Source organism: Mustela nivalis (assembly GCF_964662115.1).
Source record: "Mustela nivalis genome assembly, chromosome: 5".
In the NCBI taxonomy this organism is placed as follows: domain Eukaryota; kingdom Metazoa; phylum Chordata; class Mammalia; order Carnivora; family Mustelidae; genus Mustela; species Mustela nivalis.
In genome coordinates, this window is record NC_139024.1 from 16,673,635 (window position 1) to 16,701,318 (window position 27,684).

The following is a 27,684-nucleotide window of genomic DNA, read 5'->3' on the forward strand; positions in this document are numbered from 1 at the left end:
ATGATATGTGTGATGTCACACATCACAGCATTAAATGCATTCACTGATTTTTCTAAACATTTAAAATTGAGCTCCCTATAGCCCTATAAGGAAGAAGCTTCTGTAATTGTAAAACGGTATTTCATAGAGTTTGTAATTTTTTGGTGCAATTGTACCATAAATATGTATTAAAACACAATTTGGTTAAGAATACCCACAGAATCCCTAATCAACCCACCACCCCATATTTTTCTGGAAGTAGGCAGACATATCCATTATGAACAAATAAAATAAATTTAAGCTAATCAAAAAGGGGCAGCAAGTTTGTTTCCAGATCTTAGAACATCTGAAGATAAATTACTATGTAGTTAGAATCCCTCACATAATTATACAACAGGTTTTCCTACAGGTTTGGGCAATTTGGTAGTTACTGGATAAGATCTTGTTTATAAATCGCCAATTAATCCTATCACAATTCTTTTTAGCTCCTAATTGTCATAAAATTTAAATAAATCTTAATTAGTTAAAAATCTCTTGCTGGCAGAGGGTTTTAACCACTTGGGGAGCAATAAGAGCCTAACGCCAGAGGACTCTAACACATGCTTGTTAAACATGGAGGAAAGAATTCTCAACCATCGAGATAATAGTATTTACTCAACACAGCAAATTATGTTTTCTTTGGCTGGGTTGTATCTAAATATTTTCCTGCGAACTTTAAACAAGGACATGACTGGGTCTTTTGAAACTATGGGCCATTCATAGGCCCCTAAAACCACAAATAACAAGGAACTCCACCCATTCACTCACACATGTATGGGAAAATCTGGCCTCTAAGGTTTCATTGTGTATAGATTCCTTCTTTAAATTGCAGAGTTAATACAGTAAGAAGAAAAAGACAAAAATCTACCAACTAGGCTGAGCTGCCATCCTCTCCATGTAGTCTTTGGCCATGTCTCGGGCTTCAATGTTCTCAGGATACAGCACGCAAAACATCGCCAAGGCGCCCAGGTTGTTGCCGTAAATTTCATTCCAGCGAGCGCTATAGTCCTTGGGGTCCCAGGGAGGAAGATATTCCAAGGGGCTGGACAGCATGGTGTGCACAGCCTCAGTGAGCCGGGCAGCGATGTGTTCATGGGAGCCGGCTGCCCGAAGCTGGAGCTCTGCCACCTCCGCCCTGGAGAAGTACAGCATGGGGTGGCTGTCGTAGTTGGCATTGGTGAAGGGAATCATGACTTCTGGGTTCTCGTCGGTGATGTAAGCCGACACAAAGCAAAACAAACATATGAAAAACACACTGGGAGCCCCCCGTGTGTGAGTCCTCATCGTGGTATCAGAGCTCCAAATCTCCCAGGCAGCCAAACCATCTTCGAAAGATCCTAACAGGAGGAAAAAGAAAAGGGGACATCAACAGGGGAACAGGACAAAGTAGGAAAGACAACCTTGCTTAATGGGAGAAGGTCTAAATATTACAAACTAAAGCTTATCAACTTAGATTTTTTTAAAAAAAACAACAAAAATTTGAACTAGGAAGAGACTTCCTAAAACCTAATAATTTAGTCACAGGAATAAAAGATACACCATAAGGAATACGGTCAATGATATTGTAATAGCCTTGTATAGTGACAGACAGTAGCTATACTTAGGGTGAACATAGCATAATGTACAAACTTGCCAAATGTCTTAAGTTGTGCACCTGAAACTAATATAACATTGTGTGTCCCCTATACTCAAACAGAGGTGCCTGGAGAGCTCAGTCGGTTAAGTGTTTGCCTTCAGCTCAGGTCATGGTCCCAGGGTCCTGGGATTGAGCCGCACAGGGGGTTCCCCGCTCAGTGGGCAGTCTGCTTTTCCCTTTCCCTCTCCCTCTGCTTCTCTCCCCACCCTTCACTCATGTTCTCTCTCTCTCTCTCTCTCTAATAAATAAATTCTTTAAAAAAAAAAAACAAAGCTACACTCAAATAAGAAATCTAATAGTTTTACTGATGAATTCATTGAGTGAACATGATACTTCAGGCATGTATTCATTGAGGAAAACAGAACTCTGGACTTGGGGAAACCACATAATATTTGCTTACGCAGGGAAGACAAACTTTCCTTGGCATTTTTCTCATATTTTGTAACTCAAAAAAGTTTACCTCTTAGGGTATTTTTTAAGACATTAACATGAAAACCACAATAACCAAAAGCTGGTGGCGAAATCTTGTCTGGGAATCTGAATGGACATCAGGAAAGAAAGAGAAGATCCTGTCTTAATTATAGGCTCCATCACTCTGGCTTCTTCAGGCTTCCTAACATTCTACACTCTGAAGCAGGGATTAGGATGAATGCAACTGTAAGAGTGCAAGCAGACAAAATATTATGAGTAAGTCTATATCCTCTTTGTGTCAGCAGAAGGTGGGGACAGAAAAGACAAAAGCAGGGTGACAGACAGCCAAACCCATGCATTCCCTGGGCTGACATCAGCAGGCATGTATGGAAAGGCTCTGCAGACAAGGGGCTGCCGGGACTAGAAACAGACAGGGCTGCATTCAGAAAATAAAATCCCAGAATCAAAAGGCTGAAATAACACGTGTGCATTCTCCCCTTATTATGTGAAACCGCTGTCTACTTTTTCATTTTGCGCATGGGATTTTGGTGTTACTTGGTAAGTCAGACGTTGAAACCAAGCTCGTATTTTCTTAACTGATTAACTTTCTTAAAAATCCTTTTTCCAGTGGCACAGGTTAAAAGAACATCTTTCAAATACAAGGATATTTAAAAGAAAAAAAAAAGAAGAAGAAGAAAGAAAGAAAAAAAGAAAACAAAATCCAAAAAACCTCAGCCTAGTCTATGTCCCACATCTGGGATAAAGCAGGCATAAAATCCCCCAGAGGAAAGTAAGGGAATTCTTAAAATTCTTCAGAGGGGAAAGGTTATAGGAAGCAGACCAGAAAAAGACAGTTTTATGTAAATAATGAACAGTAGTTTTCAATTATTACAGAGAGAAACTGATGGAGAAAAATCAGCCTCCCCAGCTGAACACAAACTATTTTTCTAAGGAAAAGCTGCCTCGTCACATTCACAAGGAAGAAAACCAAAGATTTAACATACACTGGAGATCGATACCTATTCTCAACTTACTGTATTTCCCAGAGAAAGGCAATATGGCATTACTTATGGATGTTGCCATTAATTCTAGTATTCTTTGTATTTCTGAATGTGTTTTAGACTATTATATATATATAATATGAATGTGTATGAATATTATATATATATATGAAATTCAAGGGTTGCAATTTTGTAAAGTATTTTAGATGTATTTCAAAAAATAGAAATAATTCTTGGACTGTACTTGTATTATGTCTAGCACCCAAAGCTTCCAGGCGGCTGGCTAGACCCTTCAAGGTCAGAGACCCGGCCAAAAGAAATAGTCCTCTGTGGTTATGTCTGAGGGGGGTGTGGTCTCTGGCAACACAGAGACATGGCTGGGTGGAAAGTAATGCTGGGTCCCAATACCCCCACCCTCCACCCTGAGGTTTATTTTTTGCTCTTTTCATTGAACACTCATATGAACAATTTAAAAAAAAGAAGAAAAAAAAAGCCTGCCTATATTAAATGCCTCAAAGCCTAAAATTGGATGCAGTTATCAATGCAATTAACATTGTGGAGGTTTTTTAGGCGCCCTAAGTGAGGATTAATTGGAAGTTTCTCCTTTAACTGACACCTACATGAAGAGTACAGAAGATCTCTATTACTGGTTTTTCAATGTGTAGCTCACGTTCTAGGTGTTTGTGGGGAGGTGAGCCACATTACTTCCCATGGCGTAGTTCATGCCCGAGTATATTTAAACAAGAAAAGTTGCTCCTGAAGCCCAGAATCTCATTACCATGTTGGTTTGGGAATCACACCCCCTCCATATGCCAACTGTTAGTGAAACTTCCCTCCTTATTGCTTCAGATTCACGTGAGGGTGTCAGGGCAGCAAGGCTGTGAGCTACTTACTGCACACTCAAAACCTAAATTCTTGTTGGGATACCACATGGGCCAATGCAGATCCTACAGAAATTCCACAGAACAATCAGGCACACAGACAGCCTGAGAAGAAAGGGTTGTAACGTTCATCATGTCACAGAGTGTGTTGCTTTCCTTTTATACTGCGCTCAACTCACCCTCCCTCCACTCTTTTCTGAGATTAAGGCCTTTGTTGATCTATCCAAAGAGTTCATTTCTTTGGATCTAGCACGTACCTGTATCACACCTGTATCACATGGAACTGGTTGGGCTTTTTTTTTTTTTTTTAAAGATTATCTATTTATTTGATAGACAGAGATCATAAGTAGGCAGAGAGAGGCAGGCGGAGAGAGGAGGAAGCAGGATCCCTGCTGAGCAGAGAGCCCGATGCGGGGATGGATCCCAGGAGGGATCATGACCTGAGCTGAAGGCAGAGGCTTACTAACCCACTGAGCCACCCAGGCACCCCTGTTTGGGCTTTTTATATGCTGTGCCTCACAGAAGGTGGGGGCGTAGCTTCCTCTTTGCATCACAGGACTTAGTACTGTGCTTCACAAGGAAAAGCCACCTCATAGATTCTGGGTGAACTGAATTAACCCTTGGACTTAGGCGCTGGCAGAGTAGATATCGTCACTAAAATGAGCAAGGAGAAAACTTATTCCCCCTTATTTGAAGCCAAAGCAAGTTTGGAATTTTTCAGAAAAAATTTCTGCTAGAAAACTTATATAGAGGTAAATATTCACAAGGCTGAGAAACTTCTGTAGCCTAAAAGCAAATTTCAAAGAAAGAAAAGAAAAGAAAGAAATTAAACTTCAGGTTTAGCTCAACTTATTTTAAGCTGATAACCTAAAGGGAGACATCTGCCATCTTAAATCTGTCCAGTAAATCACCTTGAAAAGCCCCCACATTTCCAGGCTTTGGATTTCCCCTTCGACCCTCAGCATTCTGCGTACCACTCTGCAGAGAGAAGAGCTGAAATGACATGAAAGGAGAGATTCTCACGATCATTTCAGGTGGGCCACAGAGGGACAGGTTTTACACCAACTGATTTCAATGGGAAAACCATCACTGGTACATCTAACTGGAGATTTCAACATCAATCTAAAATATATAGTTTCTGTTTAAAACACATTTACATTTAAAAGTCAAAAAAATACATAGGGCAAAAATTGTTGAGAGTAGTAGCTGAATGATGAAAGTTTGGGAGATGCTGAAATGCTAAGTGAAACAATGGCCACTAAGTTTACCAGAAGGGCCAACTCTGACTCTCCCACTGCCCCGCCACACACACACACACACACACACTCACACTCACACATGGAACAAGTCTGTACTTTCAGATGTCTGTGGGTGATCTCTCAAGCCATTCTCCCCCTAGATCGTGTGTTGCAGACACAGCGGAGCACTGCTGGCTCCCTTAAATCTTTAGGGTGCACTCAGTCCAGCTCAAGAGCATGGCATTTTCAACATGGCAACATCATGGGCGACTGCCCGTGTGGTACCTGCCACTAATATTTCAATTTACCCATAATTCAATTCTCAGGATGTTTCTGAATGACCCAGATGGAGCCTCATTTCCCCTAAAAGCCTTTTCTCTTCTCTTCCACTATAACACAGTAGTTTTTGTTATCTGGTTTTCTTCTCATTCTTCTGTCTCACTCTACACAGCTCTGAAAGCAAAACATTCCTAAATTTTCACCTAATCAATGAGTACAATATAGTCATTTACGAATTACCCTGTCACTACCAGATAACTGAGACAGCAATTTGATCAACCCCCTGCCAGAATGCCCAGCCCATCTCTGCAGCAGTCCAAGTTGGACAATATGCCAAATATTGGGCACCAAGTTGGACACCAAGCCAAATATTACAAAAAGTATTTAACAAGATGCCTGAATTCTAATTATTTTAAGTAGGTCCTCACAAAGCAACAATAAGCCTAAAGTTATTTTGCTTTAATCCTGGTTCCAACAATCCACTGTAGCTATTATGATTGTTGACACACAGAAATTTTGGTGAAACCCTTTTCAAATATTTGATCTTTTACTTTACGATAACTTGATGTGACAAACAGTACTAAGAGTTAGTGTCTACTGATACTCTAACAGTATCTTAGAGGAAGAACTAGAACCCATCTCTTAAATCCGAAGCCAACATTCTTTTCTTTAACCAAAATTTTAATAATACTCAGTGACATTAAAGTTCCCATTTTTGCCATCCTTACACAAAGAAAGCACAGAAAGAATACGTTCAGAAGGAAAAGAACTGAAAACTATTAGAAACATCAAGTTTCAAAATGAAGTAGGTTTCCAAGTGGTCTGGGACTGTTTATAAATGAAACACATGGTAGCACAAAAGTTCTTTCAATTTCCCTGGCTTTAGAAAATACAGAAAGCATAAGGATTGAAGAGTGACCTTACCCTGTAGAAAATAAAACATGTTCCAAATTAAGATGGATTAAAAATGCAGTTACAGCATGTGTCAAGTCCCAGGAGCACAGCATTATGATTAACACTGGGCATGGACAGAAGAATAAACCCCTGCTTTGCTGTCTGCTAGGTTCGATCAACTGACTCCTGCTTTCAAAGTCTCCATTCTCTCATCCATAAACCAATCCCAACTTCACATAGCATAGTGATGTACTTAGCATAGACCCTGACGTGAAGAGCTCTATAAGTATTTTTAATAAAAGGGAAGAAGTTTCAGACATGCAAGATTATATTAACCTATTCATAAAATATTTTTTTGAACGAAACTGGATATTATAAGGAAAAGAAGGGGAATCACAGATATTAAGTACTGGGCAAGGTCAATGTCACTTTTTAGAAACTCAAACACGATGCTCCTGACTTTTTAAGACATCATTCATTAGTAAGCTCAACACTCACTGGAAAAGAAAGCATAAAACCCTTGAGATTTTTCAAGTATTTGTCAGGAGTTTTGCCCTCCAAGAAAAGAATAATGATTAAATAAATGGTATCTGAATTTGATTGCCTCCCAAGGCCCATAATTCGTGGGGTATAAAAGGTGACTGCTTCTTGCTATGTTCTTTCAAAAGGCCCAGTGATACAACAGGGACTGGAAAATAAAATCTCTGGCAGGAGAGTATTTCCTAGCGATAAATTTATATGACTGAAACGCTACATGAGTACTTGGAAGACATCTGCTGGCCCCGCCTGAGCTGATAAGGTAAACAGTTGACTCAGGCCATGTCATCAGTATCTCAGCTGATCACCCTGGACACGCTATCCGATATTAATAAAACTAAAACCCTCCTCCCCGAACATACATAGAACCACAACGTCAGTGCCTTCATTGATGAGAAATACAACTATCAAGCAGATTGGGAAATATTTTCTGGCTTCATCAGAAAACCACACGGGTAGTGAAATTATTTGATAATTGACGGGTGAGGGGCCCTGGGCTTGGGGCAACTCAACCAGTCAAGAGCACCGCCATGACTTGCTTGAAAGGAGGCTGCACTGTAGCATCTGTCACAGATGCCCTTGGGATATCATTAAAAACAAAAATTTTTAAATTGAATTGTAATGATATTTAAGAGAGAGCAAAATGTACATACCCCACAGCTCCTGCCACCACCCCCGCCGATTTTAGCTCGAGAGTACATGTTCCTGTTTGCCCAAGCCAATGGAGAGGCCCAGTAGCCAGCTACCTGATTAGGACAGCTAAAGACTTCCCACACTAGAACTGGATGTGCCCGTATCCATGAGGGGCTAAAACAGTCCTGCAAACCAGACAACAGAATGCCCCTGACCTTGGATCCTACTCCCTGGAAAATGTATAGGTGCTATAAAAGCTAGCAACTACAACGCCACTGAAAACCAAGTTCCCTCATTTTCAGGCCTCCAGTCAGATTTCAGGCAAACTCTGACGCCCTGAGAGGACTAACATATACCTTCACAGAGTTGCACATTTCCTTCTTTAATCTATTTTAGGATTTAACTCTCAGAGAAATCTATTTCCAAGTATCTGAGAACCAGCTTGCTGTGGCCTCACACATACTACTTCACTGTTTCCACATATTTTAATGAAGAGAAGGTACATATTTTTAAAGTTCTCCTTACTTTTCTATTTCAATTTTATTAAATGTATAATTAGGATCCATTTTTTGAAAAATAATTTTACCTCAATATCAAAACCTTTTATGCCCCTGGTAAATCTCTGTAGTGAAATAAATCTAACATTATTCTTACATACATCAAATCCTAAGAAAACATATGGCTTTGGTACTACACAATCATTTGCTAAAATTATATTCCCTGATGTGAAAAGCCTGTAGACTCAGCCAAAAAAGAATATTTTAAAAACCATGGGCTCTTAATCAAAATGAAAAGTTCCTTTCACTGAGGGTTTATTGTTTTCCTTATTTAGGGTGAAATGAAATATATCTCCCCAAAAAGTCATTTCCAAAACAAAATCCACAATATGAAATTATAGCATATGGAACCCCCAAGAATTTACACACACTACTGAGGGAGTAATTACAACCTTGAACCCACACAGCAAAACCACACTGTGTATAATAATGGTACTCACCACCTTCACACTCAACATTGGAGAAAGTTTAAGTTAGGTTTGTAAGTTAAGTGCAGCTCTGTGCAGTCCAAGACCATTTCTATATTGTTCCTGAGAAAGTTTTTTGTGAAAATAACACTTTTTCTGACAATGTAATCTGAAGCTCACTTCTTTCTAGACCAACAATGAACACTATATAACTTTCTTCTGTGAGAAGAATGGTTAACCTAAATTATGTTTAAAATGAAGGCTCCATCTCCCATTCACCATAGGACTACTTGAGTAAGTAATTTAGTGGCTATCAAACTGAAGGCATCATTTCGTGGTAGAGCTCTGCCTGGTGTGCATTACTACAAAACTAAGAACCATTAAGGTCCAGCTTTGGGGGGCGCCTGGGTGGCTCAGTGGTTTGGGCTGCTGCCTTTGGCTCAGGTCATGATCTCAGGGTCCTGGGATCGAGCCCCGCATTGGGCTCCCTGCTCCGCAGGAAGCCTGCTTCCCTCTCTCTCTCTCTCTGCCTGCCTCTCTGCCTACTTGTGATCTCCGTCTTTCAAATAAATAAATAAAATTTAAAAAAAAAAAAAAAAAAAAGATCCAGCTTTGGGGGAGCCTGTCTCGCTTAGTCAGTAGTGCATGCGACTCGATCTTGAGATCATGAGTTCAAGCCCCATGTTGGGAATAGACGATACTTTAAATAAATAAATAAATAAATAAAAGGTATTACCTAAAAAAAAAAATAAGATCCACTTTTTGAGAGTGTGACTGTCTTACAGAAAATAAGAAGGAAGTAAAATCTGTACTTTCATGGAGGCAAAGAGAAAGCAGGGTAGAGGTGAGGAGAAGCTACAAAGTCACTGAGGAGATCAATGAAGCAGCTAATTTTACCTATAAAAAGTCTAAATGAGAAAAATGAAATGGTTGGTTATACTTTCTAAGCTCTAAGTAAATACTAGTTTACCTAGCAGTCTAACAATTGAACACCTTCTAATTGGTACCTCTTTATTACAATTTTAATTGATCTTCTTAATGATGATGTTAGAATACAATATGTCAAGTATTTTCAAATTTTTTAATTCAAGGGGCACCTGCGTGGCTCAGTCAGTTAAATGTCTGCCTTCAGCTCAGGTCATGATCTCAGGGTCTTGCGATCAAGCCCCACATTGGGCTCCCTGCACAGCAGGGACTCTGCTTCTCCCTCTCCCTCTGTGTTCTCTCTCTCTCTCTCTCTCTCCCTTGCTCTCTCTCAAGTGAATAAGGAAAATCCTTTAAAAAAAAAAATTCTGGGAGGTGCCTGGGTGGCTCAGTTGGTTAACCATCTGCCTTCAGCTCAGGTCATGATCCTGGAGTCTTGGGATTGAGTCCCACCTCCTGCATCTGGCTCCCTGCTCAGCAGAGAGCCTACTTCTCCCTCTCCCTTTGCTCCTCTCCCTGGCTTATGCTCTCGCTCTCTCTCTCTCTCTCTGTCAAATAAATAAAATATTTTAAAATAATACATAAATAAATAAAATGGTTAAGAAATTTTTTTATTCTGATACTATTTTCAGATAATATAATGTTCGATATAATTAAGTGTATTTCTTTTTGGTATTCCAAAGCTTTTAAAAAGTAGTAATTTTTAAAAAGATTTTTAAAATTTATTTGTCAGAGAGAGAGAGAGAGAGCACACAAGCAGGGGGAGCTGCAGGCAGAGGGAGAAACAGGATTCCTGTTGAGCAAGGAGCCTGCTATGGGACTCCATCCCAGGGTTCTAGGATCACGACTTGAGCTCAGGGTAGACGCTTAACCCAGTGAGCCACACAGGTGTCCCTAAAAAAGAAGTAATTTATGCACATTAAGTTTTCCACTGCATTGTTTTCCAGAACTGGAAGATCCACTTCCCATCCATGTCAGGGGTAAGAATTTCTTGTAAATATTAATTAATTAATTCAGCTACGTACTGAGAAACTATTAAATCCAGGAACCCTGCTAGGTATAGTGATAAAAAGTAAACAAGGAAAATTATGCTCTGCTCTTAATAATTATAAGATAAAAATCTAAGAAAATGATTTTTCTGAGGGTTGTTTTTTTTTTTTTTAAGGATTGATTTATTTGAGAGAGGGTGCACATTCGTGGGAACATGAGCAGGGAGAGGAGCAGAGCAAGAGAATCCCAAGCTGACTCCCCACCAGGAGCGGAGCCCCACGCGGAGCCCCACGCCGGTCAATCCCATGACCAGAAGATCACAACCTGAGCCAAAATCAAGGGTCAGCCACTCCATCGACTGAGCCATTCACAAGCCCCTGAGTTGGTTCATTTTACACTCTTGAACTTGTATCACTCTGACAATAAAAATGATTAGGAATTCTCCCTTAGTCTAATGTAATTTATTTAACGGACTATAGCTGGCCCCAAAAGAAAATTAACAATTTTTTTTTTCCCTCACAATTCTTCTAAACAGTAAGTGACCACAAATTCTCTGGAAGGTTCTACAAATCCAGCTATGGCTTTCTCAGCAATAGCCTTAACCATGAAAACACTTTTCTGTTATTACTGGCTAAAAATAGAAAGCATAGAAAAGAAGATAAAGCGAATGAAGCTGGTGGCTAAATATAACTTCATATAATTTCAAACAACAGTTAAACAAAACCATAAATAATCATGAAAACTAAAGCACAATTTTTCTTCCTGCCATAGATCAACAAGGGCAGACCAGTGACGTGGCTGAGAGAGCTCACAGGGGGATCAGAGTGCCTTTTGTTACCTCTCTGTGACTTTAGACAAGCCAACTATCGAAACCCAGTCCCTCATTTCCAATGAAGATGAAAATAGTATTCATCTCCTATAACGGCTGGGAGATTAAATGAGATAACACTTACAACAGCACTTAACACCTTCTGGTTAAAACCTCCCCAAAAATGCTAGTCATCACTGTTCACCTCAGAACATGATGAGTGGCTGTGGCCACAGGCTGGAGCCAGACTTCCAAGGTCTGAATCCCGGTGCCACCACAGCCTTAGCTAGGTGCCTGTTTTCCCCTAAGTAGACTGGATAAAATAATACCTTCCTGATAGGGTATCTGTGCTCTTCAATTTGCTGATACACCTAAAACACTAGAAGGGTGTCTAGGACTTAGCAGGTGCTCAGTAAGTACTAGCAGTCACCCTCTTCTCAGCGAAACCAAGGTCAGTCCAATGGAGACGAAGTGTGCCATCACACCAGGCGGAAGCGCTCACTAAACTATCACACGCAGAATGTTATTTTTTAAAATAGGTACAATGCATCGTGTGTTCAGGACCTTGCAGAGTCATCGGGAGCCTAAAAATATCAAATAATTTTCACAAATATAAAGTATCTGCAGCCAAGAGTTTTCTCCTTCCTTCTCAACAGCACATTTATAACTTTTCAGGCTACGTATTCCAAGTAACTCAACACATCTGAAAAAGAAAAGAAGTCTTCAATCTAATACTATTTCTTCATCAACCAATAATTATATATAGAGATAAAGTTTTCTGATATACCATAATGACACACATGTGTTTATAGTCAGAAAAACATCCTACAGGGGTGCCTGGGTGGCTCTGTGGTTGGGCATCTGCCTTCAGCTGGAGTCATGATCCCAGGGTCCTGGGATCGAGGCCCTTATCAGGCTCCCTGCTCAGCGGGAAGCCTGCTTCTCCCACTCCCACTCCCCCTGCTTGTGTTCCCTCTTTCGCTGTGTCTCCGTCAAATAAATAAAATCTTTAAAAGAAAAAAAAAAGAAAATTATCCTACATACAGAAACACCAGTCTTGACAAAATTTAAAAGATGAAAAAAAAAAAACCCACTTTGAACCTAAATGTAACTTCAAAAAATCTGATGTTTGACTGACGTACTTTTTCTACTTCCCCTAAAAGGCAATACACATTAACTTTCAGCTAGTAATGTAACTCCTAGAATTTGTAGATAAAACTACCTGTAATTCTATAACCAACTCTCTTTTTCTTTCTTACCAGGTGTGATAGCTAATTTTATATGTCAACTTGACGGGCTATGGGCACCCAGATATCTGCTAAACTTTACTTCTAGGTGTGTCTCCAGGAAGTGGTTTCCATAAGAGGTTAGCATTTGAATCAGCAGACTAAATAAGAGTAAAGGGGACTGTTCTCTTTGATGTGGGTGAGCCTTATTTAGCCCACTGAGGGTCTGAACAGAACAAAAGAAAGAAGGGGAATTCATTCTTATTCATGGGCACTCACTCTCTCCACACTCTCTGCCTGCCAGCCCGCTGGCCAGAGCTGGGCATGAATCTTCTTCTGCCCTTGGACTGGTGTTACACCGACACCTTTCCTGGCCTCCAGCCTGCAGAGCGCAGATCATAGGACTTCTCCGCCTCCAGACTAGAACGAACCAATTCCTCTGCGGCAGGGTCAGCTTAAAGAGGCTCCCTTTCTTCCTTTCCACCTCTTTCCTGATTTCAGTCAACACCACATGTCCTTGTAGGTCAGGTCCCCTGCTCCTCTAGCCCAGTATCTGCAAACCTCCATGGAGCCAGCCATGACATCAATTACAGATTCTCAGGCTACATACTGCAAAACACTTAACCTCTCATTTGTAATCTACTCAGTATCACTCATTTATGAATTTAGCTAAATCTATATATATTTGGGGTACATCCTGATATCATTCTCCTCCAGGATCTGGTCCTATAGGGTTAGCCTCTGATAATGACTCTAGGAAACACTAATACCATCCTCAAGGCCATACCATGCTAACCACCCTATGCAGGAAATGGTAGGCTCACCACTCAAACCCTGCAAAATTTATACAAAGGGCCTGTTCTATTCTACCAGATTCAAGTTTGTTTGTGTACCTGCGGCCTCAGGCTGGGTCGTACCAGCATGACCAGATGGTTTATACTAACAGTGTGACTGATGACAAACGACTATCTTTGCTCTGAGGGGCTAGACTCGGAATAGCTGAAGTCAGTCATGTGGGTGCTGCATGTCTACATGAATGGAGCCCAGTCAAAGGGTGTCCACCCCTGGACACCAAGGCTGGGGTGAGCTCCCCTGGCTGGCAACACTTGGCAATGTTGTCGCCTACTGTGATCAGGAGTGCCACTCCACAGAGAGAGGAGACCTGGAAACCCGTGCCTGGTTTCTCCTGAACTCTGCCCCACGTAGCTTTTCCCTTTCCTGATTTTTTTTTTTAAAGATTATTTATTTATTTGACAGAGAGAGATCACAAGTAGGCAGAGAGGCAGGCAGAGAGAGAGGGAAGCAGGTTCCCTGCTGAGCAGAGAGCCCGATGTGGGACTCAATCCCAGGACCCTGAGATCATGACCTGAGCCAAAGGCAGAGGCTTCACCCACTGAGCCACCCAGGCATCCCCCTTTGCTGATTTTAATCTGCATCCTTGGCTGTGTCAAACCATATTTATTCATGATTAAAACACCTTGTTGTGAGTGGCTTCTAGTGGATCACTGGGTCTGGCAGTGGTCTTGGGGAACCCCCTCCCCAGTCTTTTTAGTCCAGTCCTCTAAATTCTTATTAGAAGTGCGAGTCTTGTCATACAACTGGCCCCATTAGAATGTACTGGGATACTATTCACCAAATCTTTTTATGGTGCTCAACTTCTGCTGTTTTTCTGGGATTTATCCCCAGAAGAACGATTCTGTCCAAGGATCCTGCTGTTGAAGCAAAGGACAGAGCAAAATATATAGTACAAGACTTAGAGATGGTCTCAAAATTGTAGGTATTATCCAAAAAAATGAAACACACAGATGTTAGGCAAAAGGCTTAAAAGAGTTCCATGGGAAAGTAATTTGCTGGCATTAAACCTACAATTCCAGCTTATTCAATCAAAATAAAACTTTCATGTATTGGATGAGTGTATATATACATTCATGAGTATGTATACGGAGTATATTTTGGAGAGTGATGCTTTTCTCTCTATAATGAAGCTCTTTTTCATTCCTTATTTATATTCAAGCATTCTTCCATTTTTCTAGTCTTCAAATACTCACCAATGACAACATTTAACATTTTTTGCTGCCTTTAACATTCTCAAACATTTTTATATGCACTTTTTTCAATTCTCATTTTTGTCTCACAGATCACAGTTCTTTGGCACCAAAATCCCTGAGTACTTTCCAAACGTCCTCTTATGAATCATAATCAAAACTCAGAATACCACAGCTTTGGTTTGTAAAACAATGATACATACATGTGATTAACCAAAAAGACACAGGCACTGTCTTCTCAGGGCTTGCCCATCTCCGTTACTGGCAATCAACCCTGCCAGCAATTGAGGCCCAAACTCCCCCTCCTTCCCTTACCCACTCTGTCTCCATGTCTAAACCATCAGCCAATTCTGTTGACTCCACCCTCAAAATACATCCAGAATCCAGACGCTTTCACCACTGCCATGACGCCTGAGCCATGCCATGTCTTGCCGGAATTACTGCAAAAGGTTCCAAACTAGTCTGCCGGCCTTCACCCTTACCTCCCAATGGCCGTTCTCAACACAGGAGCCGGAGCCATCCTTGTTCAATTACAATTCAGGTTATATCACTGTTTGTTTAAAATTCTTCAGCCGGGTGCCTGGATGGCTCAGGTCCTGGGATTGAGTCTCACCTCTCCCTCTCCCACTCCCCCTGCTTATGCTTGCCTGCTCTCTCTCTGTCAAATAAAGAAAATCTTTAAAAATAAATAATTAAGGTAAAATAAAATAAAATAAAATATCCTTCAGTAGCTTCCCATCATTCAGAGCAAGAACCAAAGTGCTTACAATTACTCTTAAGGTACTGCATGGCCTGCCCATGTTGCCTCTCTGCTCTCTTGACCTCCAACTCTCTCTCTCCCCATTCTAGCCATGTGGCCTCCCTGCTCTCCTTGTATTCACGGGGCGCGCTCCCTCCTCCGCACCCCTCCTCAGGGCCCGTGTTCCTTCTGCCGAGAATGCGAACCCCCAGACACCTACGTGGCTTGCTCTCTTGCTTCCTTTAAGGTTTTGTTCAAACGTGACTTCCCCAGCAAGGCTGGCTGTGATCATGTTATTTAAATCAATCATCACCATTCCCTAACTCCCTTCCAGATTTTACTTTTCTTCATAATACTTATAACCTTCTAATCTACTACATAATTTATTATTTCTTTTGTCTGCCTGGCTGCCTCTTCTAGAAAGCAAGCTCCATGAGGGCACTTTGCTTTCTGCTCTTTCCCCAACATCTAGAAGAGTTAATTTACTGAATGGATTCAGAAATGTGTCAAGATGTTAACCTTGGGGCACCTGGGTGGCTCAGTTGGTTAAGCAACTGCCTTCAGCTCAGGTCATGGTCCCAGAGTCCTGGGATCAAGTCGCATACTGGACTCCCAGCTCCATGGGGAGTCTGCTTCACCCTCTGACCTCCCCTCTCATGCTCTCTCTCACTTTGTCTCTCTCTCTCTCTCAAAATAAATAAATAAAAATCTTTAAAAAAAAATGTTAACCTTTAAAAACTCAGAGATAACTATATACATAATTATATATTACTATAATTACATAAAAAGAAGCAATAAAAATCTCTGTGTGCCAAGACAAACCATTTGGAGGTAAAATGGACTACAGTGTTTGATCCTTTCAGGGTGACACTTTACTGACAGCTGCCACGGTACCCGCTGCCTTCCCAACCCTCCCTTAGGCACCAAGCTCTCACCGTATCTACCCCAGGCCGCAGGGGGCTTGATGTGCCCCCAAGCCTTGCCACATCCTTGTTACGTGCCTGGCTCACCTCAGACCACACTCCACATCCTGAGTATCCCATTCTGTTTCCCACGGTCCATAGGTGGTTTTCATGGGTTTTTCTCTAGATCTTTCTCTCAAGGCCACCACAAAGCTTTCAGCCCATTTCACACTGGATTAGACATTCCGCCACTTTTCCCACTATTCCTGCCCAGACCAGCCAGGCCTCTCCTTCTGCTGGATGGCTGCTTGTCTGGTGCTAAGACATTTATTGAAGTTGTTCTGTTTAGAAATTTAGAGTGATTCGTGTCCTCATTTTTAACTGTATTCCCAAAGATTATTATTTAATGGTTTGGTATAAGTGCTTTATTAGTGCTATTTGTAAATTTAAAAAAAAAAAAGAATTCCTGGACTGATAACATTTCTTTTAGCCAGGAATGCAAAAGAATTAGAGAGCACTCTAATGAATTATTTTTCATATACCTATTCTACTCCTATTATTTTGTGCTAAATATCTTATTATGGTGAGTTTCTATAGATCTATAAAGTGTTACTAGCCAGGAAACAATCTAAGGAAAAGCTTTACTAGACTGCTGGAAACTCTGATCACTGTGCAGAACAAAAGAGTAACTCCTGGCCACAGATCTGCAGGCCAAAAAAAAAAAAAAAGTGTCCTGACAAAAATACCCCAAGTCAGAGCCTGAAACATGGCCAGATATTTACTGTTTGTGTCTGTATGTCCAAGGTCATGCATGCTTCACTGGATGTCTTGGTGAATCAACTGTCTCTGTGTTGCACTGTCGGTAGCATCCCACTCTGGGAATGTTAGCCTGTTCTCCCCATCTCCTAATCTAGGCACACACTTCCCATCTCCACCTACCCATCTCACCCAACCTCTGCTCACAAGCAGATTCCACCTAGCTATTTCTTTTGGTCAAACCTGATGGCATTCTCTTCGTGGAGCTGGATGCTGGAGAAAACTCCTTTTGTGCTAAGCTTATTTTCTAAACTTCCTTTTCATGTATCGTCCTAAATGAATGTGGAGGTAAGATGACTACCTGAGTTAAATGAGGCAGGGAACCAGGTGTCACTTAGGCTCCTTCCAAATTAAAGATTTTATAAAGAAACTTTGATTCTTTCAGTAACACCCTATGCTCTGCTGTGCTCTCAGGGAGGCCAAACCTCATTCTTCCCAACCCACAAGGGAGGTAAAGCGAGCCTTTTTGATTCCTGGGGCCACCCCTCGGTTCTCTCAGTAACTCTCCTGGTACATTTGCCACTTGAAATCCCCACGTGTGGATGTAATCTTTTTAACCATCACAGGCAATTTCTATTGCTTGGGGATATTTCTAATGTCCTCAGTGGCTTAGAAACCTCAACCGTACTTGCCCATGCCACCTCGATTCCAACAATAAACCTGAGAGGCCTCAGCTTCTATCTGACCTCATATTGACCCGCTTACTCACCTTCCATCAACTCTTCAGTAAAACCGTTACTGTTGATACTTTGGATTTTTACCTCTTCCCCAAAGTATTCAATTCTTCCTTTATCACCTATACTATGGACAGTGATCTATCATCCAAATTTATAGAGAAGACTGAAATTATCCACTGCAAGTAAAAATATCCCTAAACTTCTCTGAATACCTTTATCTCCAATCCCCAAATGGAAAGAAGCAAAAGACTGCTATTCTGGAAAGAAGAAAGAAATGCAAAAGATCCCTTCAGGAGACCGGGATACGCCGATATCCCAGGGCTCTCTGTGACATGTCTCATTGCAGCCGTTCAGGGAATGGTGCGGGTCCAGGCAAACAGGAGAGAGAACCAAGGAGAGCTCATTAACCGTTTCTCATACAAACCTACAGATTCCTCCACTTTTCCATAATCCTTCTGGCACACCATGGTCACAGTGCAGTAGACTCAAAAGATCTGACTTGGAGTCTGCTACAGGTTGAACTGTGTCTCGTAAAAGTTCATCATGTAGAAGTTCAAATCACCCACATCTCAGAATGTGACCTTACTTAGAAGCAGGGTTGTTGCAGATATAATTAACAAAGAAAAACTCATATTGCAGTAGGATGGGTCCCTAATCCAATATGGTATGTTTCTAAAAAGAGAACATTCAGAGACAGAGAGACACACAGGGAGAATGCTATGGGATGATGAAGGTAGAGATCAGGGTGAAGTATTGCCAAGCCTAGGAATGCCAAAGATTGGCAGACACTGCCGGAAGCCAGCAGAGAGGCATGGAATAGACTCTCCTTCGTGGCCTTAGAAGGAACCAACCCCATCCAAGCCTTGATCCTGGACTTCTAGCCTCTAGAATTATGGACGTCTAACTTCTAGAATTGTTTAAGCCACACAGTTAGAGGCACTTTGCTACAACGGCTCTAGCAAATATAGTCCAAGCTCTAAATTTTCTCATTTCTGAAGCAAAGATCATAATTCTTATTGCTATAAACAATATATATACATAGCGCTTACCAAGTGCCAGGAACTGTTTTAAGGACTTCAAGTGGATTAACTCATTTAATCTTCACCAGGCCCATAATGTAGATATTAATATCATCCCCTTTTTACAGATGAAGAAACTGAGGCATAGGTGGGTTTTCTAAGTTACCCAAGGTCACAGACAGTGAAGAGCCGAGAAAGCCTCTATTTCTCACAATAAGTAAATTTCTCACCCAAGAGCTTCCACAATCTAACACTTGCTGCCACTTTATCACTCATTTCCTCCCTACACAAAGTTCGACCTTTGCCCTTACCTGCTCTTCCTTGAGCACAACTCACATTTTTATTCCCATTGTTACTCTCTTTCCTGGGGTTTGCCCTCCATGATGCTTCACACCCAACCTCTTGTCTTTCTCAAAGAATGCAACATGCTTTACGACGCCTTCCCTGCAACTCATCTGTAAGCGGTCTCCCCTGTGGCCTCATATATGACCGTTCGATAGACCTTGAGAATTCAGGAACAATGCTAGCCAAGAAGGTGCTTACACCATCTTATAAGATGGCAAAAGCAATGAAATTTTCACCCAAACCACTAAAATAAAACGAAAGATGTTTGCATGAGAATGACAAACTAGCTGGGGTGGAGAAAGATGGACTGGGAGGTGGTGCCTGACCTGGGCCCAAAAAGGGGTCCATAAAAATGTTTATAGCCTTACGTACATTTGGTAATGTATGCATTTAGTACTAGTTACATGCATGCCGAGTTACTTGGAGGTGTATGTTATCTTCCTCTCTCATATTTACGGTTTCAGTCCTCTCTGGATTGGAGGTAAATCTTACCCACTGGGCTCGAAGGGGTCTGCGAGGCAGGGGTCTTGGTCTGTTTCCTATGGTGGCATGCACAGCTGATTACATGCAATCAGACCTTCCAGAAATACTCGGGGAAAACAGTGAAGGAACAGATCCAGAATGAAGGGAAGAAAGGAGAGAGAATGTTACAGGAGAGAAGTGGATTCCCACAGTTCTCCCAAGTTCTCCTCAACCTAGCAGCCACTCCCTTTCTGCTTCCTGTGCCTTGGCTCAGCTGCCCTGCTTGCCATGCCTTTTTTTCCTTCCCCTTTCTGGCATAAAGTCCTTTGAGGCCCAGTTCATTCACCCCTCCCAGCCGGGTGTTCTGTGCCTGGGGAATCCTACTACGGATCTCCTCCTTCCTGCAATTCTACTGCATGCATTCGGGTCTGGTCCTCACTTCCTTGTTCTCATGAAGTTTCATACTCCGTTATCCTTCTCCCACCAGATTTTATAGTTCCCCAAGGCTGGCAACCATGTCATATTTATTTTGTATGCTTTCCCTCTTCACCTCCACACAGACGTCCCTTCAAACACAGAAGTACCTGGCAAATACTTGCTGAATGACTAAATCCTTTCAGTATTTCTATCACTGAAGTATAATGTTCTTTCATCTAACTCTCCAGGTTCAAAAGTGCATTGGAAAAAGTTATATACCAAAGCATTCATTCCCAAGTAACACAGATTTATCTTTTCTAAAACTTGCAATCACTGAACCAAACTTCAGTGGCTTCACCAACAAGAAAAAAAGGTGTAAGCACACAAAGAAGGATCTGTTATGAAACCGCCCGAACACTGCTAGCTCAATTCACCCTCTTTAGGCATAGGATTTATCATTTTATGGCAATTTAGTAATATAAATACAACACACATTTCTTCCTCAAGAAGTGATACTGAGTGTGGTCCAAATTAACCTGAAACTTGCAAGATGAAATTCAACAACTAGAAATGAAATTGAATTTGTAAAGTTCCCAAATTCTTGCAGCAGATACTCATAGCACTATTTGTTAATTTGAATTTAATATGGAATAATTCTATGCAAGTCCCAGTAAGTCTAAAAATTTTAATGGTGAGAACCTTAGAACCATAGCGTAGTACATGGTTAACTTGTGGTGAATCCAATCTGAACAATGTTTGTTTCCTTAGAAGAAATGGCGGAGCTTAAAATTTTTTTTTAATTTTAAAAATTTAAAATTTTTTAATTTTAAATTAAATGGTGGCTCAGTGAGTTAAGCCTCTCCCTTCAGCTCAGGTCATGATCTAAGGGTCCTGGGATCGAGTCCCACAATTGGGCCCTCTGCTCAGCAGGGAGTCTGCTCCCCCGACCCCGCCTGCCTCTCTGCCTACTTGTGGTCTCTGTCAAATAAATAAATAAAATCTTTATAAAAAAATTTTTTTAAATGTTCATTTAGTTAAGTAATCTCTATACCCACTGTGGGGCTCGAACTCAAGACTCTGAGATCAAGACTCACTAGGTCATCCAGCTAGGGGCCAGGTAGGTACCCTAACAGATTCTTACTTTGCTCTCTACTTCTACTGGGTTCTGAGTAGAACTGATATAGCTTCTAACTCATGGAAGATTTAAGGTGGAGATAAAGGAGGTAAAGAAGAAATTAAGCTTGCCACCAAAGGGGCCAGCAAAAGACACTCTTACCTAAGATAAGTCTGCAGGTTTTTCAGTGCCTCCAAGAATCAAGATTTCCTTTGAGAAAAGTAATTATGAAAACATTTCAAAACGGCTTTAAAACCATGTACTGTAAAACTAAGTTGAAACACCTAACACCAATAGCCTAAGACCCTGACTTTGCTAGGTTCTACTACTTGTGCACTGCTATCACTCTACTTGAACCTCATACACTGGCTGAGAGCGGTTTTTCCAACACTTTGCATTGTATCGAAATGAACCTGCTTTTAAGAGAATTACACCTCAAGTACTGCCTAATTTTTAATATTGAGAAAAAAACCAGAACCACCGGCCTGAAACCCTTGGTTCTCTTGGGGATTCTGTTTTCTTAAACAAAATGAAACAAAGTTCACTTTCCATTTTCATAAATATCATTATTAATTTTTAACCATAAATACTGCTATAAGGAGTTTGGTAAATGAGACAAGTTTCCAGGCTCTCTCTAACATAGGCAACCTCTGTATTTTGACCACATGACTGATGAATGCCCCATATGTTCCTGTGGCCACTACTGCCGGTCTAGTTATACCATAAAAGAGGGAGCAGAAAAACATAAAAGATATTACTGAAAAGCCCAAATGGAATACTATAGTCTGGTGCCAAAACCTTTTTTTAAGGTTTTCTAGAATAAAAAAGAAATGTGGAGAAAAGCAACCTTGGGGGAGAAAATATTAAGTATAGAGAAGAGGAATTTTCAGGTATTATGTGTACCTGAATGAAAGGTTAATGGATTTTCACACATAATCAGTATTTAGCCTGTGAGGAAATATTTTGTTCTGATAACAAAAATGGTAAACAGAAACCATAAAGGTAACACTAAAACTGACCATTTCTTCTATATTCATATAATTAAATCCTTTTTAATTCCCTAAGATTTTCATATCCAGATGAGCCGACGTCATAAAATCAGAACCTGAGAAGACAGATGCTAACATCCCTCCAGGACAGCCTCACTTAAACCTTTCTAAACACAGAAGAACTCCAAGGCCTCCTTCAGAAAGCCATTCTAAAGGTTAAAACATTCAAAAAAAAACTTCCCTGTATTTAGCATAAATCCCTCTTGATGCTTGCTGTAAGTCGATTTGATTTCCTCTACTTTTTCTTCAGGGACGATGGAAAACAGCTGCTCAACATTCCCTTTCAGGCTACTTTTTCCTTCCTGCCAGGCCCAGTCCCCCCAGGGGAGAAGCGTAAACACTGCAGGTGATTCCAAAATGCAGCTGGCCCAAGCCTGATTCCCACAAGGTTGGGAAGTCTGGCCCCATTTGTGCTTCCTAGAATGCTATCAGTAAACGGCCAAGGCCCCAAGAAGAGCTCTTCCCCAGAATCTGTGGAATTTAGAGATCCATGATTGTCAGGCTAACCTCAGCAGGCTCAACGAAAACCGGGCTGCTTCAAGAAGAATGACAGGCAGTGCTACAGGGAGGGTAAGCAGGGCTGTCCGGGGCAGGCCACCTTCCCTGCTCCTCTACCGGGCCTGTCAGGCTGTTGAGTGCACCTTGGCATGGGAACACTTTTAAACTACTTGGTGACTTTTATCATGCAATTCTTGAGTTTCTTGTCACTGACGCAACTTTCTGGACGCACACTAACTTTAGCAATGCAATAACCCTTTCCCTGCTTCGCTCTAAGGCAGTCTTCTAAATGGAAGCGTCCCTCTGTCGTCTGTGACATCTGGAAATCAGTAATTCCTGCTAGCGTCACGACATGTGCTACTACATGTGTAGGTACTTCCTACATTGTACACTGAAACGTACATAACCAGCCTAAGCTTGTTACCTCCCACTTCATGAATTGCGAACAAATAACCCCATTTTTCCTGCACTAGCCATGAGACTCCAACAGTAAAGCCAGTATATGGCCTGTGTACTTCATCAATAAAAATATTATAGACCCACAAGTTTGGTAAGCCCATTTCCTTTACAAATTCCTCTTAAGAGTTATGAAATGCTGATTCAGCTTTAGTGTGGTATAACATCTGCACGCATCAGGAGCGTATGGCTTAGTAGCTAAGTTTGTTACACGCGAGAAAAATGCAGAAGCCTTGATTTAATCAACAATACAAATTTACAACTCTAAGGCATCTGTGTATGCCATGAGTATTTCAGTCAGAAAGATTTCAATGACAGCTCTTTAACTGATTGTGGACCTATCTGATTTCTACTAAAGAGCAATGTATGCTAACTTAAACACACACACAGAAGTTTACTATGATTATCCTTTTTTTTTTTTTTTCATATTAACTGGGGAGAAGAGAGGCAATATTAATTCCATAAAGAATACCAAAAAATTTTTTTGGCATGCAGAAATATACGCTCAGTCACAAACTCTCTCTGACCCTGTCTAGGACAATGCAGATGGGCACAGATAACCAATGATGCGTATGTCACGTACAAGCCATGGAGAGTTAATAGCATATATGTCTTCTGTTATATTTTTAAAAACAGGACCATACTTATCTAACAACCATAACCATTCCCAAATATAAAATGTCAAAACAAACCACACTTATTATCAGTATGTTTATAGCTTCTAGATATTACTGAAGAGGCAAATTCAGTTCTTTCAGGAATTGTTTACTAACATTTGATAACAACACTTACCAAGTTCATGCTTATGGAATATCCCAAAGGAGTTGAAACAACTAGAAGGAAATCCAGTGGTAATCTCCATACACATTAAAAATTCATAGTGTTCTCCTGAATTAAGGACTGAACAAACTACCCCATTCAAGAAATAAACAGATGGCCTCAACAGTCTTTTCTTCTCTTGCCAAATGAAAATCATTCCCTTTTCTTCTTTGTGATCTCCAACAGGCTCTGCGAAGGCTCACTCTGCCTCCTGCAGGTTTATACTCTTCTGGGCGTCTGAAAGAGGATCTGGATTCCACACCCTCAACAGGCTGGAGCTTGCCTGGAGAGGCAGAAGCAAGCCACACAACTGGTAAAGCACCCCAAGACCTTAAGGCAGCTAATGAGAACTGAGCCATGAGCCTAGGACTCTGTAGGAATTTGGGAATGAGAAGAGGCCCCACAATGGAATCCTTACAAGGCTTGGGTGGAAGAAGACAGAGCTGTGGGAAGAGGGTCTGTAAACAGCCAGTTTACAGCAGTCTGGGAAGCACATAAGCATTGGTTGGAGCTGACAGTCCCTGGTCAGTAGTGAGTAGAAAAAGGGATAATACACAACATCTGTAGGAAGATGAAATATAAGAGTCTTAATCACATGAACTTGAAGTCATGAAGGAGAAAAGTAGAATTAAAAGTGCAATATAGGTTCACCTCATACTTAAGGAAGGCCACTAATTATTTGTAAAATGACAGACAAGTCTCTTACCTCCACAGTATTTGCACTTCCACACCCCTAAAATGAGGCTAAGACACCTGCTCTGTATCACTCTTCAGTTCCATAGGCTAAAATATGAAAATACTAGATATGAAAAAAAACTTCACTGTACTAGGCAATTTTAAAATGCAAGTATTCATGTAGCCATATGATCTATCAGGGACTTTTCCTTTCCTTCAATTGTCTAAACATATGAATTTGTGAGCAAGAGTTTATTAAACCTTATGGCACTTCTTTACCCCACCCATAACACTTTCTACTAGTTTGAATCTTTTCTGTGACACGTCTCCACCAGCTGCTAACCAAACCACTTTTCTGTGTGTGACTAGAAGTTGTGAAACACTAAGTGTAGACAGATCAGAACATGGGACTAAGTTTATTCACTAACAAAAAGACTTTATTTTTTTTTTTATGTTTTAAGGTTTTATTTATTTATTTGACAGAGAGAGACATAGCAAGAGAGGGAACACGGGCAGGGGGAGTGGGAGAGGGAAAAGCAGGCTTCTCACCTAGCAGGGAGTCCCACTCAGGGCTCGATTCCAGGACCCCAGGATCAAGACCCAAGCCAAAGGCAGATGCCCAATGACTGAGCCACCCAGGTGCCCCAGAAAGATTTTCTTTAAAGAACAACTATTTCAATTAAAAATATTATCCCCTTGGGGCGCCTGGGTGGCTCAGTCGGTTAAGCCTCTGCCTTAGGCTCAGGTCGTGATCTCAGGGTGCTGGGATGGAGTCCCACATTGGGCTCCCTGCTCAGCAGGGAGCCTGTTTCCCTCTCTCTCTCTCTGCCTGCCTCTCGGCCTACTTGTGATCTCTCTCTGTCAAATAAATAAATAAAATCTTAAAAAAAAATATCCCCTTAATGCAGAGTTTAATTTTTTAAAAGATTTTATTTATTTGACAGAGAACACAAACAGGGGAAGCAGGATAGGGAAAAGCAGGCTCCCCGCTGAGCAGGGAGCCCAATTCCGGGCTCCATCCCAGGAACCTGGAATCATGACCTGAGCCAAAGGCAGCAGCTTAACGGACTGAGCCACCCAGACGCCCCCAGAGTTTAATTTTTAAAAGGGAATTTCCTATTAGAATCGGGCATTAACGTTGGCAACACTTTGAAATTCATCCATCCTTAATTATCATTGTCACCAGATGGACACACGGATCAGTGCCTCAGGAATCTGGGATTTTAATATCTAGTTCCTATTCTGCCACTAACTCGCCCAATGAATTGATGGGAAAACATTTTCTCTTTTTGGTAGTCGGGACTTATACACTTGCCTAACTCCCATGTTGGGCACTGATTCTACCTTTAGAGAATTTCACTGTCTCATCCAAACATCTCTGGCTAATGGGGCGACTGTCAGTTAGAGGAAGATAGTGTAATTCCAAGATGAAGAACCCCTCAGGCATCAGTAACAAGAACTGTCCTGTCCTCTGCTTGGACACATTCTTCCAAAAGGCTGCTGCCCATCGATCCTTATCAAGTCCCTCACCAACTCCTTCAAAATAGTAAAGGTCCAGCCCCTCTCGATAAATGAAATACCAATATCCACTAAGATGCTGAAGTTCCCTCTATCATGGGCTCCTCACTCCAAGGCCTGTCACAAACACAATCCAGGACAATAACACTATTTCTCTTTTTTGAAGAGGCGGGAGGGCTGAAAAATGATAAAAATACTTACTATATTTTACTAAGTATATATATATGTATATATACTGCATGACATATATGTATATTAAATTATATATTTTGATATATTAATATGATATATTAAAAGCCAAGTTTAAATATTTTATCTTTATTCATTTCCAACCATTTGCTGCAATCATAATACTGAATGGGAATAATGTAATTTCTTTCACATAGCACAGTGTGAATCTGAGGCAGTACAAATCAATACCAAAATAATCTACCACGAAGAACATGAAAATATGTATAAGTACTTTATTACATAATTGCAGAATGCACTTTCACCTATAATCATAAAACACTTTTTCAGAGGTTAAATAAGCTTTAAAAAGAAGCACTGAGGAAGGCAGGACATCTGCGAAGTTAAGAACTTCATGGATGTCCACCATGTCCCCGCCAGGCAGCAGTGCAAGATCACCTGGACTAGCCAGACCACAGATCTCACGGAAAACATGTATTAGCTAATTTGTGAACTAATTTTATAAATACTAAAGTTGATACTCACACAAATGTTAGTCACTATAATGGCCCTGACCTCATGCGGCGAGCCTAGCTGATGTCCTACCGGTGTCTTCTCACTCGAGGCCCCTAACCTCAGAGGTGACTGAACTGTAAGTAGTTACTAACCTGAATGTAAAAATGTACTTCACAGGCCACTGTCTTTATTAACCAAAAATTGTTGAAACTGACACTGACATGATCTACCAATGATGGAAAATGACACTTCCCAGGCTCAAACTCTCAGGTGCTGCTGCTTTAGGTTTTCTCCCATCGGATTTTGACAACGCCAGGAGAACTAGGGCAGTTTCTTACAGACGTCTGCAGATCTCCTCAGTTACGAGCACGGTCTTGCATTTTTTGCTGTACCCACACAGCGGGGTCGGTAGATGATGGAGGCATTAAATTTCACCCTTTCTCACTTTTACTGAAATACATCTAACCTACACACTTCAGAAAAGGACTTAGGCCCATAGGGTGACCTTAAAAGAAAAAAGTTAACACAGGACAAATATTTAGATCATCCCATACTCAATTCTTCCAAGGTCATTACATTTTTGTGATCCCATTTTGGTAGTACTGTCTGAATAGTCTACCAAATATGGCACATACATCATTTCAGAAGTTATCGTTTATTGAGAAAATTTTAAAAAGCTGAAGAAAAGGGAATTCCTGAAAGATTAAATTCTGTCAAAAATACTGAAAAGCCTGTTTTGAAAAGATGTCTAAGTGAGGACGTCGTTGCTCAAATTTAATGTCTCATTAACCAGGTCGAACGAAAGAAAAGTTAAAGAACTTGACTACACGAAGATCCCTAGAAACTCCAAGTGTCGTTTCCCGAGCGAAGGAATTCCAGGTAAATGAGGCTCCTGCGTTTCAGCCGCGGGTTTGGTTTCAGGCTCCGGGGGCGGCCAGCTAAGCCGAGGCAGCCGCCTCAAACGAGCGATGAAAACGAGAAAGTCCGCGGGTCACAAACTTAGCTCAGA

General features: G+C 41.1%; 1 protein-coding gene across 5 annotated transcripts in view; it reads right to left on the reverse strand.

Moving 5' to 3' along the window:
• The window catches only part of DSE (dermatan sulfate epimerase), an 86,524-nt gene that overhangs the window by 57,989 nt on the left and 851 nt on the right, over window positions 1-27,684 (reverse strand). The window contains exons 1-3 of one of the 5 annotated variants that reach the window (XM_082730115.1): window positions 21,139-21,153; window positions 19,476-19,572; window positions 887-1,355 (exon numbers count right to left, since the gene is read on the reverse strand). In XM_082730115.1, coding sequence (XP_082586241.1) covers window positions 887-1,302 — 416 coding nt within the window. In that variant the 5' untranslated portion in view covers window positions 1,303-1,355; window positions 19,476-19,572; window positions 21,139-21,153. Of the gene's footprint in view, window positions 1-886; window positions 1,356-4,858; window positions 4,941-19,475; window positions 19,943-21,138; window positions 21,154-27,684 lie in introns of those variants that run through there. The other 4 variants (XM_082730114.1, XM_082730116.1, XM_082730117.1 and 1 more) reach the window with 4 other exon arrangements.